Source organism: Mytilus edulis, chromosome 4, assembly GCF_963676685.1.
Source record: "Mytilus edulis chromosome 4, xbMytEdul2.2, whole genome shotgun sequence".
NCBI classification, from domain to species: Eukaryota; Metazoa; Mollusca; class Bivalvia; order Mytilida; family Mytilidae; genus Mytilus; species Mytilus edulis.
This window is the reverse complement of record NC_092347.1, coordinates 65,348,627-65,366,414: the sequence shown is the minus strand read 5'-3', so window position 1 is coordinate 65,366,414 and position 17,788 is coordinate 65,348,627. Positions and strand designations below refer to the sequence as shown.

General features: G+C 32.2%; 1 protein-coding gene across 1 annotated transcript in view; it reads right to left on the bottom strand.

Moving 5' to 3' along the window:
- Positions 1–17,788, bottom strand: part of LOC139520242 (fibrillin-2-like) — a 91,509-nt gene that overhangs the window by 49,836 nt on the left and 23,885 nt on the right. The window contains exons 5-16 of the mRNA XM_071312727.1: positions 12,372–12,569; positions 11,600–11,725; positions 10,333–10,458; positions 9,405–9,557; positions 7,914–8,084; positions 6,118–6,243; positions 5,680–5,802; positions 4,969–5,094; positions 4,431–4,553; positions 3,654–3,773; positions 2,998–3,198; positions 1,786–1,911 (exon numbers count right to left, since the gene is read on the bottom strand). Of these exons, the coding sequence (XP_071168828.1) occupies positions 1,786–1,911; positions 2,998–3,198; positions 3,654–3,773; positions 4,431–4,553; positions 4,969–5,094; positions 5,680–5,802; positions 6,118–6,243; positions 7,914–8,084; positions 9,405–9,557; positions 10,333–10,458; positions 11,600–11,725; positions 12,372–12,569 (1,719 nt within the window). The remainder of the gene's footprint in view (positions 1–1,785; positions 1,912–2,997; positions 3,199–3,653; positions 3,774–4,430; positions 4,554–4,968; positions 5,095–5,679; positions 5,803–6,117; positions 6,244–7,913; positions 8,085–9,404; positions 9,558–10,332; positions 10,459–11,599; positions 11,726–12,371; positions 12,570–17,788) is intronic.

The window sequence follows — 17,788 nt, the reverse complement described above, 5'->3', positions numbered from 1 at the left end:
GACACAACAACCCGACTAGACAGCAGACAACAGCAGAAGGTCACCAACAGGTCTTCAATGCAACGAGAAATTCTCGCACCCGGAGGCATCCCTCAGCTGGCCCCTAAACAAAAATATACTGGTTCAGTGATAATGAACACCATTCTTAACTCCAAATAGTACACAAGAAACTAAAAGTTAAAATAATACAAGACTAACAAAGGCCAGAGTCTCCTGACTTGGGACAGGCGCAAAAATGCGGCGGGGTTAAACATGTTTGTGAGATCTTCCCCTGTACCTCTAGTCAATGCAGAAAAGTAAACGCATAACAATACGCACATTAAAATTCAGTTCAATAGAAGTCCGAGTCTGATGTCAGAAGATGTAACCAAAGAAAATACTGTGGATTCATTTATTTTCGTGGGTATCAATTTTCGTGGATTGACGAAAAATTGCATTTTCGTGGATATTTGATTTCGTGGTTATGCCAATATCTGCATACAAAGCATATAGGACATTTACGTTTCGTTGAACATTTAAATTCGTGGTTATCATGTACCCACGAAATCCACGAAAATTGGTATCCAACGAATATTAATGAATCCACAGTAAACAAAATGACAATAATACATAAATAACATCAGACTACTAGCAGTTAACTAACATGCCAGCTGCGGACTTCAATTAAACTGATTGAAAAATTATGTCTTCATCATATCAATATCAGGCACAATCCTCCCCGTGAGGGGTTTAGTATCATACCATCATAACATATATGAGAAGAACATAACCCGTGTCATGCCAACAACTGGTTTATTATATTTATTTTATATTATTATAGAATCTTGTTGAAGTATACACATGTACAATTGATTCTTTTCTATCAATACAAATAAACCATTCAATGTTCTTGTATGTCCAATTCAAAGAGTTTTAGCTTTATTCACATTTGTATGAACTTTGCGTTTAATTCAAAGTTCATCAGACACTTAAATTTAAAATTTATTGAGCCATTTCTAAATGACTTTTCATTTAAAATTTTACATGGAGTTTGGTGTTTTGTTATTTTATTCTTATCTTAAATTCCTTGCAGCTTTTAAGTCTGTCATGTCAATCAACAGCCTGTTAAACTAACATGATGCTAACAGTGATTAAGATCTTTTAAAAACTAATTCATTTCATTAAATTCTTAAAATCAAAGCTGTATACTAAAGTTGATGATGTTGTATGTTTAAGATGAAAATCTTCAATAGACATAATATATATCAATTCTATTTTTATAAGAACATTTACATGAAATGAAAAGCAAGTATAAGATGAAAATCTAGAATATATATCAATTCTATTTTCATAACAAAGTTAACATGAAAAGAAAAGCATGTATTTATAACATGTAAATCTTCAATAATATCAATTCTATTTTAACTTCAAAGTTTAATTTGGTTTTGTATATATCTATGATAATGATCTTGCCTAAACATCTTTCACAAGACTGGTCTACATGACTGAAATATTTATTCTGTCTATAGTTATGAAGAAAAACAAAAATATTGTGCACACTGAATAACCTGTGTAGTGGGTATTATAAAAGTGTGCACTTCAATTTTAAGCTATTTCAATTTGACAGAAAAAAATATTACAATTATTAATTCCATTTTTAAGGAGTAAATCATGACAAAATTGTTGATGATGTCTCAGCCACATAACAAACTTTTTTTCTATGAGCTGATAGATAAGAAACTTTCAGCCAATCATGAGAAAGTGTAATTCCAAAATTAAATGTTTTGAAAATAATGTTTTACTAACCTTGACATCTTTTACCAGACTGGTCTACTTGATAACCAGGGTTACAGATACATCTATAAGACCCGTCTAAGTTTTCACATGCTCCATTCTGGCATATCTCTGGATTCATTGCACATTCATTCACATCTGTAAATTAAATACTACTGATTTAAGCACACAAAATTGTAGTTAAAAATTCTTATATGAATAAATTCAATTTCAAACAATTTATAAAACAGTATTGGCATGATTTATTTCATACTTTTTTTTTTAAATTTCCATTTATTACGAAATTACTCAAAGTTCAAACTCCTTAAGGCAAAGTTGACAGAAGATGGATTTTGATATTATTTAGAGGTCCCTTTTTGTGATATAGCTCTTCACATGCTTCAATTTGTATGAATCTTTGGGTTTCAATTTTTTGGTTTAGAGCGTTCCTGAAGAAGGTTAATCCATGAAAAGTGCTTACAATGAATAGAATGTATAAAGTGGGTTTTTTTTCATTTTTTAAATCTGTTTTGCATTATTCAATCTGAATACATCAGCTTGTGTGATAAATTTCTTCAGTTTTTGCCTTTTTTTTCTTATAATAATTTAAATAGAGATGGATGAAGTCAAACAAGAATGTGTCCTCAGTACACGAATGCCCCACTCGCACTATCATTTTCCATGTTCAATGGACCATGAAATTGGGGTAAAAACTCTAATTTGGCATTAAAATTAGAAAGATCATATCATAGGGAACATGTGTACTAAGTTTGAAGTCGATTGGACTTCAACTTCATCAAAAACTACCTTGACCAAAAACTTTAACCTGGAGCGGGACAGACGGACGGACGGATGGACGAACGGACGGACGGACAAACGGACGGACGGACGGACGCACAGACCAGAAAACATAATGCCCCTCTACTATCGTAGGTGGGGCATAAAAATTTCTTTGTTGAAATTTTTTCTTTCCTTAAAGATGATGTAAAGTGAAATCAAACTAGTAATTCAGGCAATTTCAAAGATTTAAGAAAAACTAATTCGTGAACTGATTAGGATTGTTCCAGAAATAAATGCATGGTGGATTATAGAGAAAATGCAATGTCCCACAATTTATTAATTCAAAAGCTTTAAATCCTTTAAGAACAACATGGCTAAAATAACCAGGAGCAGTATGACAATAATAAACATAAAATGTAAAATAAATAAGCTAGCAAGTGATTCTATTCATATTTGGTAGTTTACCTGTATCTGGCAGAGCATCACACAATTGTTTATATTGTGGGGTTCCTGTCAATGGACAAATTTCACATGCAGCACCCCATCTTTTATAAAGGGCTGAACTGATATCTGTGCAGCAACACATGGATCTTGTCATTGGCCGTGGAAGGGGCAATATACACACACCTCTCTTCTTGTCTTGGTAACATATATCTGTCTTCACATCTGGAATTTAATAAATTCCGATTTAAATCATGAAATATATATATGTAAAAAAAAAATTAAGAAGGGCCTTTATTTACTTATTGCACAATAATGAGTATCTATGAATTATCATATATATCCTTGGTGCTGGATTTTCTCACTGCGTTGAAGACCCATTGGTGGACTTCCGCTGTTTTCTGCTTTTTGGTCCTATTGTTGTCTCATTGACATATTCTCCATTTTTATTTTCAGTTTTATATTCTATTAGATTATTCAAACCATTTTGTATGTAAAAGGATTTGCAAGTTTAATATGTTTGTTATTTACTTGAATTCTACGGTTATTTTTTTATTATCAAAATCATCATTATTCTTTCTGAATGTATATTTATGAAATGGACAAGAGGAGAGGAGATATCCATTCTTTCCCCTCCTTCTTCTCTTAAATGTAAAAGTTTTTACATCTATCATAAATACCTAAGCAAGTTCTGCCATCAGTCTGTAGTTGGAAGCTCTCTGGACATTCACATCGAAAACTTCCTTGGTTATTTATACAGATTCCATTAACACATGGATTTCTGTCACATTCATCTACATCTATAATACACATAATCATTAAATAATACTGCTGTAATTGTTTAAACTACTTAGAAATCTTAAATTTTGTGAGTTTTCAACTGTTTTCTAGTCTGTTATCTAGCCAATTCAGTGTTTTATTAACAAGAATATTTTAGAAACTATGGAATCAAAATATCATATGATGCATAAAAGAAATAAATAAGCTTCCTGATTGGTTTTCATAACTTGTTTGTGACAAATATGTCAATATATAAATTTTCATCTTCATATGATCCTTTACCACATGTTTACCAAAGTGGTTTTATATACAATGCTTGAAATGCATTAATAATGAATACCCAAATTTTAGGTATTTCTTTTTTATTTTGATAGAACAATTTGTATTGAAATCCGAGACACACTTTTTTCTTAATGTAAAAATAAGTAAAATAATCCTCTGTATTTAATTTTTTTAATCATCACTAGGCTTTTGAAAGTAAATCAAAGGTTTTTGAAAGAACTAACATTGTTGTAATTACACAGATTTTTTTGGCTGATTTCCTATGCTAATTTTGTTTTTTTTTATGTAAAAATTTAACAATTATTTGGAATCTGCATTTACAAGAACAGTATGTACCGCCATTATAAAGTATCTTTTAAATGATGATAATATACAGTATATACTCAGCTATTTACCAATGCACACTTTTCCATCAGGTGCAGCAACAAATCCTGGATTACAGATACACATGTAACCACCATTCATATTCACACATTTACCATGAGTACACATCCCAGACTTGGCACATTCATTATAATCTATAAAACAAATTATTTCAAGTTAAAACATGTGAACTATTAATAAAGTTTGAGATAGACACAAAAGGTATGCAGTTTGTCTAAGTTTAAGATAAAATAGAAAGAAAAATAAGAACACACAACACTTTCTTTTTCAAAATTAAAACAACAAGAAAGTGTCCCTGGTAAACAGATGCCCCACTCGAACTGTCATTGTCTATGTTCAGTGGACCATGAAATTGGGGTAAAAACTCTAATTTGGCATTAAAATTTAAAGGATCATATCATAGAGAACATGTATACTAAATTTCAAGCTGATCAGTCATCAACTTCATCATAAACTACATTTTAAAGTTGTATGCAAAATCTTATATAAATCAGTGCCATACCCTTTGACCATGATAACTGATTTTTCATTTGACACTACAATACTTACCAAGACAGTATGCTCCATCAGGAGAAAGTTGGAAACCTCTATCACATATACATCTATAGGATCCCACTGTGTTTTCACACTGACCATTTATACATAGTTTTCCATTTTCATTACATTCATCAATATCTGAAAAATATAATAGCTTGGATCAAATTGTCAATATTAAATTCAATTCCAATCGATCAATCAAGTGTATATTGGGTAATTTTGTACTCATTAGGTTTGCAAGTTTTATTGTTTCTAAGCAGTAAATTCAAATAAACTCCGACATGTTTTTCAACTGAAATCTTTAACAGGACCTATAATACTAATGCTATATGGTATGTAGATTGCTCATTATTGAAGGTCATACTGTAACATCCTTGTCCTTAACCAGTGGTGGATAGTTGTCTCAATGTTTATCATTAAACACCAATCTCCAATTTTAAAAGACTTTTATGACCTATATTTGCAAACTTCTAGGCCTAGGTCATTTGATTTCTGGTAAGAGTTGTCTCACTTCACATTCATACCAAATCTTATTTCTAAATTGTTCATTCAAATTTTATGTAGTCTTGTGTCTGTAACAATTCACTCAATATGGCATCTACCAAACAGCAAAAAGGAGGATGCTGTCTTCAAAAGGAAAATTTCAATTAAATCCATCATCTTGCTGAATCTGGAAAGAAATGAAAAAAAAATATCATGAATATTTTTAAATCAGAATCTTACCATAGCAGATCATTTGGTTGAGTGACTGTCTAAATCCAGGGTTACATTCACATTTGTAACCACCATTCATATTTACACAACGACCATTAGGACACATCCTTGTTGTTGCACATTCATTCATGTCTAAAATAAACAGAAAGGAAAATTTGTGTCAGAGAAGAGCAGAAATTTACAATAGGTGACTTAGTTAAATTAGTTATTAATAACTTATCTTTTATAAATAAAATTTTAGTATTCCATTTGTATCATCAGTACCTACATACATGTAGGTATATAACTTTTTTCAAGAGGACAATACAACCGATATCTAGATATTTTTTTCTTCCAATCTCTTGAAGTATAATTCATTTTTATCAACAAATAAAATTCAACTTGTAAACCAAACCCTAGCCCACCAAATATTGCTCTACTAGCAGGTAACCCAGAATATTATAATACCTGTGCAGTAAGTTCCATCCTTTGACAGGACATAACCAGTGTTACAATCACATGTGAAGCCTCCAGGTGTGTTCCTACATCTCCCATTCCTACATAGTCCTCTTCTTTCTTGACATTCATTTATGTCTGTAAACATGAATTTTTTAATTAAAATTTTCATTCATTTGACTTACAAGCCAATTAAATAATATATAATACACAATTTTTAATAATTTGAAATATTTTTTATAATGCCTGAGCCTTGAAGTTATGACTGATGTTACTTCCTAACATTGATTAATTGGTGTTTAATGGCACTTTCAACACTATGTTTTCAGGGCAGTCTGTATCCAAAGTTACGATCGCATCAATTTAGTTAATGACAAATTTACTTGTACACCTATGTCCTACCGAATCTTGTCTGTATACAACTTTACAATCACATTAATTAAGTAAATGATTAATTCTAAAGCAATTATTTTGTATCAATGGTTCTGATTGGATGACAGTTAGCGTAAAATTCTCTATCTCCTTGTCTGTTACTAAGGAAGCCGACATTTTGAATTGCTGAATGTATTGACATGTAATTTCTACAATAATAAGCCAAAAAACTCACATGTTGCACCTAAAAATCTTCTTTTTATCAATTTTTATTACATGCTGAAGCGGCACAGAAGCCAGAAAACGCCCTGTGTTTATGTTTGATGCCAGAAGCATACCTATGACATCACCTAGTTTAGGGACTAAAGAAGATTACATCTTTTCGCAGAATTTTCTTTAATGAAGATTTTACACTGAAATAATGCTTGAAATTTAGATTACGAACTTGTTTTGTATTAGAATTTAGATAACTGAATTGTATTTGAAGCTTTGTGGGATCAATCAGTAGTTTTACTGTCACAAATACCTGTTTATCCGTCTCCTTTACCTGTAGCCAGGTAAACTAAATTTGTGACAGTAAAACATCGATGGATGTCCGTAAAAAGTTAAAATACAATACAGTTCTATAAATCTCTTAATTTACCTGTACACCTATGTCCTGCTGAATCTCGTCTGTATCCAACGTTACAATCACATTAATTAAGTCAATGATAAATTTACCTGTACACCTATGTCCTGCAGAATCAGGTCTGTATCCAACGTTACAATCACATTAATTAAGTCAACGATAAATTTACCTGTACACCTATGTCCTGCTGAATCAGGTCTGTATCCAACGTTACAATCACATTAATTAAGTCAATGATAAATTTACCTGTACACCTATGTCCTGCTGAATCAGGTCTGTATCCAACGTTACAATCACATTAATTAAGTCAATGATAAATTTACCTGCTGAATCTGGTCTGTATCCAACGTTACAATCACATTAATTAAGTCAATGATTAATTTACCTGTACACCTATGTCCTGCTGAATCAGGTCTGTATCCAATGTACACCTATGTCCTGCTGAATCAGGTCTGTATCCAACGTTACAATCACATTAATTAAGTCAATGATTAATTTACCTGTACACCTATGTCCTGCTGAATCTGGTCTGTATCCAACGTTACAATCACATTAATTAAGTCAATGATTAATTTACCTGTACACCTATGTCCTGCTGAATCAGGTCTGTATCCAACGTTACAATCACATTAATTAAGTCAATGATAAATTTACCTGTACACCTATGTCCTGCTGAATCTGGTCTGTATCCAACGTTACAATCACATTAATTAAGTCAATGATAAATTTACCTGTACACCTATGTCTGGCTGAATCTGGTCTGTATCCAACGTTACAATCACATTAATTAAGTCAATGATAAATTTACCTGTACACCTATGTCCTGCTGAATCAGGTCTGTATCCAACATTACAATCACATCTGTACCCATCTGGTGTATCTACACATACTCCATTGTCACATAGGTTCAATAATATCCTGCATTCATTTACTGATTGTGTACTGTTACCTCCTAGTCTGCATAACTCCTGGTATCCAGCTGAAATATTTAAAACATGTAAAATTCTATCAGAAACAGGTCTACATAACTCCTGGTATCCAGCTGAAATATTTAAAACATGTAAAATTCTATCAGAAACAGGTCTACATAACTCCTGGTATCCAGGTGAAATATTTAAAACATGTAAAATTCTATCAGAAACAGGTCTACATAACTCCTGGTATCCAGCTGAAATATTTAAAAAGCAAGTAAATTTCTATCAGAAATCGGTTTTCATTAGTAGTCATTACTACTGGTATTCAGCTGAAATATTTTAAAAGGCAAGTTAAATTTGATGAGAAGCATTTATCAACGTAAAATAGTCAGATCAAAAACAAAATTCATTTTAGTATAACTGTGCATGCCACAAAAATATGGGTTTATCTATTTTTCAAAGAAAAATGCATAAATACATTCATCTTAACTGTTTAACCTGCATTCAAGTTCATATCACTAACACACTTCAGTAGCTCAAACTCAGATCACACAAATTGCAGATTTATGTCATATTCAAAGATGATGCATTAAAGGGAAGAAAAAAATGTTGGAATAAATTATGTATGCTCTACACAGAGTTCGCGAAATCTTTTTTCCCCTGGTGGTCCTTGAAGAAAACCTATAGCTATTAGTTCTATTGAAAAATACTAAAATTGTGTCAGTCCTACGCAAAATTTTGGTGGTAAAAACATGAGGACTGAAACTTTTCACGAACTCTGTCTACATGCTCTAAGCATCATAATACCAACATATATTTCTAAGCTATTTTTCTCCGTTATACAGGTCTATTTTTTGGTATTCTTTATTTCTTGAAAATAGTATGATATTTCATAATCCTTAATTTCATCTGCTATTAAAAAAAAACTTTAAATTTTATATTCAAGTGTCAGGAATAAATAAAGTTTATTAAAAGTCTTGTTTAATAAACAAACAAAAATAAAACAATAAATCCCTCTTCCAACATTTTCAAAAAAGGGTCACAATGAAATACTCTAGATTTTGACATTATCTTATTAAGTGAATTTGCACTGACCATATTTCAAGGATATTTTTTTTTTTCATTGTGAAATCAGTCAAAAACTGCTTGAATTTATATTCACAAGTTTAATCAATACTTGAAGACTTTCTTTAAAGACTCACAACTTTTTTTTACATTTTGGATCAGAATTTATACACAAATTGAAATTAACTAGGAAGAATCCCTCAACCAGTTTACCAAATGAGCGATTTCACTTTGTTTCTTAAAGTTAACATATATATCATAAGTATCTAAATTCCTTTACATGGAAAAACAAACAACAAAAGCTACTGGATTTAACTTACGAGTTCCTGATGGTGGACATTGCATACACTGTTCTGAATCTCCCCACCCTCTCCCTGCCCCACAACAACAGTCAGCTAAAGATAACAAACTGGACATTCTGTCAGTACATCTGGAACCAGAGACTCTGCCGAAACAATACTTTCTCAGAATAGCTGAATAAAAAAGACATATAAATTAATCATTTAGGTCCATTTTAGTTAGGGCTATTCCAGAAAAAAATGTATGGGGGGTTGAAAGGCACATTATATTAACAATACATGGGTGATGGGTATCAGAGCAACTTGTCAACACTATAATGCACTATAGTTCTCAATTACAAATGTCTGGGTGGCGGGTGCTGACAAAAACTGCCTTCCACCCCCCCCCCCCCCCCCCCATACATTTTTTTCTGGAATAGCCCTTACATAGTTTTTCAGGTATGTAGGTTCAACACTTCAATTGCTTTTAAATATTTGGGTTTTGAGCATTCCTTGCAAAGATTTCAGAAAAGCTCTTCAGAAGAACAAAATCAATACAATGTAGTCATTTCAATTGTAATTTCTTTGAAATTGCTAAACATTAATTTAATCACTGAGTGACTATAATGCCAGTAGCTAAAGTATATTATAAAACAATAAATTGTCATTTGGATTTCATAGCAAAACATTTTTTTAAGGAGTGAATATTCCTTGACAGAACTCTGTAATTTGAAGGTATCCCTTGTTGACAATTTCAGAGTATTCATTTGAGTATCTGAGCATGAAATTCACCTGATTACTTGATGCCATCCCAATTTTGTGTGATGACATTTCGAGGTATCAGATCATTTTTACATAAGAAACTATCTTAAATTTAAAGAAAACCTGAAAGAGGGATAGCATGATACCTTGATGTAAGCCAGAAGAGATTGTTATATATATTACACAAAAATTAATTTATCTTCCTTACCAAGACATTGTGTTCTATCGGCTGTCAACTCAAACCCAGGATTACATCTACAGAAGTAGCTACCCTCTGTATTGATACACTGGCCATTAGTACAAGCATTTGGATTTTGTTGGCATTCATTTAAATCTAAAATGAAAGAAAAACATACAGTAATGTGGGTATGCTACATTTTTTTTTATGAATCACAAATTAATAAATCACCCCAGTAAAACATTGATGGATAAGTTACTGAAAAGAGTAATAAATTTAGAGTAATTTTATGACAAGACTGATTTTCAGACATGGCAACATTTTCTTAATGAAGACAGTCAAAACATAAGCTAAATACTGCAAAATTACATCAATTTCCTTCAAAAGTGACTCATTGACCTAGAGTTCATGTAAAAGGAAGCTACATTACTTGGCCATTTGATCATATATATATGATGTTCAGGAAAGAACATAGATTATCTCTGTAATAATGTCACTGTGATATCATTGACTTCATGTGCTAAATAAAAGAAGAATGTTTCAATGGGAAACAGATGCCTCGGATGTAAATATACGGCATATTCAGCAATTTTTATGCCCCACCTACAATACTATAGGGGCATTATGTTTTCTGGTCTGTGCATCTGTCCTTCCGCCTGTTCGTTCATTCGTCTGTTCGTCCATCCGTCTGTCCCACTTCAGGTTAAAGTTTTTGGTCAAGGTAGTTTTTGATGAAGTTGAAGTCCAATCAACTTGAAACTTAGTACATATGTTCCCTATGATATGATCTTTCTAATTTTAATTCCAAATTAAAGTTTTGACCCTAATTTCACGGTCCACCGAACATGGAAAATGATAGTGCGAGTGGGGCATCTGTGTACTATGGACACATTCTTGTTCCATTTATAAAGGGAAATAACTTGAAAAAAGTGAAAGTGACACAGCCCAAATCTGCGCTTAATCTGTGTTTGATGGTAAGGCATTGTGTGACATTTTCACAACATTTGACTGAGGCAAAGTAAAGTAAGAGTGCTGAAATAGCAAATTCAGCATTTTTTCCATTCATAAAAGGACCATACTCATGAACGGCGAAAGTGACGCCACCCAATTTCTTAATTTAATCTGTGATCTGTGGTAATAAGCAATTGTGTTTTTTTGATAGAGACAAAATAAATTAGAAAAAGGAAACAAATATATAGGGCCATAGGTACTGATGGACAAGTTTATAACTTTATGTCTTTTTGTCTAATGGCAGAGGAATAAAAGTAATGCAAGTTTTTAGTGTATCTGACCTTACCTTCACATTTTTTTGTTATTGGATTCTCCCGCTGACCTTCCCTACACTGACATAAGTAGGACCCCATTGTATTGACACACTTTCCTCCAATACACAAACCAGGAATAGCTTTACATTCATCTATATCTGAAAAGATTAAAAAAAAAATAACAATGTATACCGGTACACATAATTTTACCTTTCAATTAGTATATAAATACAGTATTGATGTGATTTATAATTCTTAAAGCTTCGATTTCATTGTTTTCTCACTGAATCATTACATTATAAGCAAGTTTACAATCTTCCCTTTACATTTAAATATATTTGAGCTTTTTTTACACTTCATGCAATAATAAACAGCTGTCCCTAGAATGCATGATATGCCCTTATTGTGCATATTAAAATTGTTGAAAGGACAGACTTGGCCAAACATTGGTCTTACTCTAATATGCAGTCACTATTGTTCTTTATCTTTTTTTATACCATCTGGACTCGTATCTTGACAGTAATCTAGCAATTTGGCTGACTTTTATTACTGTGAGACAGTAGATAACAAATTGCTCAAAGCTGATTGATAATTTAGAAGAAAACCCTTTTATAACGACAATTTAACCAAAGGATCAAATTTTAAAACAATTTTTTATGAGATTTTTCATAGAGCAGTCAGTTTTAATGGGCATTGCTTACAGAGTTTACTTTTATACATTTTTAAATTGATTTGTGAAGGTTTTTTCCAGGAAACTAATATTTTGGGATATACAATTTACACTGAACAATTATAATGCCATACCTTGGCAAGTTTTAGTCTGATGATTTGGCAGGAATCCCTTTCTACAGATAGTCGGTCCTGTAGGACATTGTTCACAAGGATTGCCCCATGCCTTTCCTACAGTGGCACAACATAAAAGTTTGGTACATACAACCCCTGTCAGCTGACCCCTGCACATGTCATCTGATAACTCTGTAAAACATGGTCCAGTTCTGTAGTCTAAAAATAGAAAATAAAGCAGGATTCAGTCATGTGACTTTGTACATACAACCCCTGTCAGCTGACCCCTGCACATGTCATCTGATAACTCTGTAAAACATGGTCCAGTTCTGTAGTCTAAAAATAGAAAATAAAGCAGGATTCAGTCATGTGACTTTGTACATACAACCCCTGTCAGCTGACCCCTGCACATGTCATCTGATAACTCTGTAAAACAAGGTCCAGTTCTGTAGTCTAAAAATAGACAAGAGGCTGTCACAACGACAGCAAACCGGATTTATTAATATTTATTTGTGTCCTGGCAATATCACAAGAACCATTACTGATGAATGGTGAAAGTTGAAAATCGTCAATATCAACTTTGACCTCCATTTTGTCATCAGTATCAACATCTTAAAATTTGAAAAGCTTAGATTGAATGGTTCATGAGTAAATGCAACAACGTGAATGGAAACGCCATTTCACAATCTTTCAAGAACCATAACTCCTGAACGGTAAAAGTCAAAATCGTCATTATTGAACTTGACCTCTAATTTGCCATCAGTAACAACATATAAAAATTTCAAAAGCTTTGGTTGAATGGTTCATGAGAAAATGCACGGACACGACTGGAAACACCATTTTTCAATCTTTCAAGAACCATAACTCCTGAATGGTAAAAGTCGCAATCGTCATTATTGAACTTGACCTTTATTTTGTCATCAGTAACAACATATTAAAATTTGGGAAGCTTTGGTAAAACAGTTCATGCGTAAATGCACGGACACGACTGGAAACACCATTTTTCAATCTTTCAAGAACCATAACTCCTGAACATTAAAAGTCAAAATCGTCATTATTAAACTTGACCTCCATTTTGTCATCAGTAACAACATATTAAAATTTGGGAAGCTTAGGTAGAACAGTTCATGGGTAAATGCACGGACACGACTGGAAACTCCATTTTTCAATCTTTCAAGAACCATAACTCCTGAACGGTAAAAGTCAAAATCGTCATTATTGAACTTGACCTTCATTTAGTTGTCAGTAACAACATATTAAAATTTGGGAAGCTTAGGTAGAACAGTTCATGCGTAAATGCACGGACACGACTGGAAACTCCATTTTTCAATCTTTCAAGAACCATAACTCCTGAACGGTAAAAGTCAAAATCGCCATTATTGGACTTGATCTCCATTTTGTCATCAGTAACAACATATTAAAATTTGGAAAGCTTAGGTAGAACAGTTCATGCGTAAATGCAGGGACACGACTGGAAACTCCATTTTTCAATCTTTCAAGAACCATAACTCCTGAACGGTAAAAGTCAAAATCGCCATTATTGAACTTGACCTTCATTTAGTTGTCAGTAACAACATATTAAAATTTTAAAAGCTTTGGTTGAACGGTTCATGAGTTAATGCACGGACAACATTTGATTCCCTCCCGCCCGACCGCCCGCCCGCCGTACATCCCCAAATCAATAACCGACATTTTTGTCACAAAAATCCGGTTAAAAACAATAAAACACGATTCACAGTAGTAGAATAGTGGATCTAGATATTACTTTCCTCTGAAGAACATGTAACAATAATTTTCATGAAACCCAAACAGACAAATATTTACTGGTATATATAAAAATTCAGTTGGAGATTATAAAATTATTAGGAAAATTTAAGAGAAAGAAAGGTCAAGATATAATTAGTTCCCTTTTACTCAGAAACAGTTTACTATTAAAGACATTGGCAATGTCATAACACATTTGTTTCTTCTGTACATGTGTTTTCAAAAGATTTCTTTCAAACGCTACTTCCTCCACTTAAACTCACCATTTACATTATTTGTATTTGCATTAAAGTTTAAAAGTCATAAAAATATTTTATATTTTGATGAATACTCATGCTTACACATTAAACAAGTGGTCATTATTTAAATGCATTTGAATACAAAGGTTTAATTTAGTTCAATATAAACCAATTTGTCTTAAGAAAATATTTTTCCTTTTTTAAATCCAGAATCAATATCACATAAACAATAATAAAGTTCAAACTTCAACAATATTTTGAAACAGGTTAATTCAAATCTCTCCATCTGAAATACAAGTAGTTTGAACACCTGTATAATTAGTTATGTTAATAAGAATCTGACCTACATTTTGCATTTTAGTAATTTTATTATTTTTCCCCTTTTATGTTTGTTGTTTACATATCAAAATTAATTTGTAATGAAGTATTGTACAAGATACATGTATCTGTAAAACTACAATTGTGTCAGTTATGATATAGACTAACATATTAAACTGTGCAGGTTTTTAATAACCAACAGCTGTTGTCAAAATTTTACAAGACACAACTTTTAGGGATGGAATGTAATCAATCATAAGTGATAATACCAGATGATCTAAAGACCCTGTGTTGCTCATCTTGGAAAACATGTATGTGCATTTTACTTTTTTAGTTTTTCAACAAGTCTTTTCTAAAAATGCCAAAATTGGTGAAAATACAATCAAAGCACATTAACTCTTATAAAGAGTCAATTTGTATTATCTTGACGTTTTGTAGTTCTTGTCCTGCTTTTTAAAAATTGATTGATTGGTGTTGAATGCCACTTCCAGCACCTTTGGCTATATCATGGTTGTCAGTTTTAATACATTGAGAAAGCAGGAATGCCTGGAGAGAACCATTGACCCTCTGCAGGAATACTAACAATCCCAGTCAATTTAGATTGCTATAGAACATACCTGCCAAAGTTGTGTTTCAAATTCACATCCTCAGCGTTGACAGGCTAGTGGATATACATGTAGTAGTTGAACTACTTTGACTACTGTGCAACATGTGCAGAAGAGGCCCCTCCGGCATGCTTTAAAAGTTTCTATTTGTTTTATTACATGTATTATTTCAAGAAAATGGACATAATTCACAAAAAAAAAAAATTATCCTGTTTTTTTTTCTTAATGACTTGTCGATGGTCTCAGGGGTTACATTCTTTACATGTACACCCCTTAATAATAATTAATAAATTTATTTACAGCAAGGAAAAGGCATATGTATAGAAGGGAAGCCATTGGGTGTCTGAGAGCTTGAATTAAATGTACTAATGAAATTAAACCTATTTGGACATTAATACATGTAATAGATGTTATACAAGGTGATTTAAATACAGTAAAATGTATTAAATACATACATGAGGGTGTTAGCCCAATTGGGTGTTCCTAATTTAAATAAAGATAGTATGGCTTATGCAACAGGATAAGTTACAATAGTTTAGGAGGGGGTCTTTCAGCAATTTCAAATTTGATCTAATTTTATGGTAAAGCATGACAAATGCGGAATATTGAATAACATTTAATGACACCTTAGTGTAAGAATATCTACGTTTGTCTCATATTCAATTAACTATGCATACTTTAACTATAAGGTAGCAATAAACATCATCTAAAGCTGTTCTAACAAGATAAAACACAACTAGGTGTCAAAAATGTCAAAATAACTATAAATCAGGGTTAAAAGCAACATTCCTGCCAATTAAATAAACAAATAGTAGAGTATATTTGTTATCTTTGTATCCATCTTTTCAAATAGTTATTTTCTGACACTTCCCTTGTTCATGTTGTTACTGACATTTTTTGTCTGCATAGCATTTTATTGCCAATTCTAATATAAACAGACACTAGTCACTCCTACTTATAAGTGTAAACACAGATCTCTATGTAAATTAAGTAAATATTAAAAAAAAATTATACATGTATGTCTTGGCTATGTACATGTATGTAGTTGCTCTTAATGAATTAGTCTGTAATTTCTATATGAGACATGAATGACAACTGAAAGAGCCACAGGTATCAATCTGTAAAAGTGTTTTGTAATTTTTTACAGATATATATATATACGGTATCTTTGGTCTTACATGTATATAATACTTCATGCATAAAAGGCAAGCTTTAGCGAAACAAATATTGCACTGCACATGTGTTGTGCTATATACCTCCACAAAAGTCCACATAAAGTCATGTGGAGGTTAAAAAAAATCACTAAATGTATTAACTATGTACTGTACCATAATTAAATCATTATATTGCATTTTGAGGAGGATATGCAATTACATTGTACTGATAGACACAATAATTGTGCAACAACAAAGTACCAGAGTAATGTCTCATGGACACAGCCACACATTTCCGGTCATAAAAGTGACATGATGATTAATTACTATCAAAACAACCCCTACTTCAATACTTTCTAATTTTAATCAAGGCTAATTAGTTGTTGGACAGCTTAAATCGGTGAAGCCTGAAATCTACCTGTTCAGGTGACAGGTAAACTATTTTCAGTACCGGACATCTTATAAATTGATCGGTCTATTAACAATTATTTTTTAACATTTCAGCGGTTTGTATCTAATTGATTTAGACCAAAAGATTAAAATTATAAGAAATATGTTTATAAACATGATTTGATGAAAAATTAAAAAAAAATCGTCCGAACTACGATAGTACAAACTGGAACACATGTGCGCATGTGCACAGGTGGGAAGTTTAATTATGTATCCTACATTTCTTCAAAAATGCTAAAATTATCATTCAACCCCTGTATCTAAAGTTCATTTGAAGTATTTTGTTGAAAAAATAACGTGGAAAGAGCTCCTTCACTCAGTTGTGCTTTGTGAAACGTACACGGATTTCACGTATCCGTACATGGTCCATGTTTTACCATTGTCATGTCAACATCCCGTTTAAAAACGAAAGTAAAGTTTTGACAACATCATTTTGCATGAATAAAGAGTCTAAGGCAGATATGAGCACGCTGATGTGCACACTTTGAATGATGCACTGTCAATTTAACAGTTTACGTCAGAACATCAAATTCATATCAAAGTAAAGTTTAATAACGTTTTTTTTAATCTAATGTCAATCATTGGGATGGCCATCTGATTACTATAATTTATTTAAATTGCCTTTTGTGACTTAGTCTTAGGGATTAAAATCGGGATCAGATATAAAATGTCCGGCTGGCTCAAATATTTTTTGGAAGCCCTGCTCATGGTATGTTCGGAGTTGTACATGTGTCATTCTTCCTTCTTTTTTATACTCATATGTAAAATGAAGAGAAGAATGTCAAATGGTTTTTCCTTCAAATACTACTACACCTCAGAAATGCATCTACAGGCTTGATTATCATCAATCTCAGTCATCAATCTTATTCTTGGTAAGATGTATAATTGTGCAAATAATAGCCAATAGT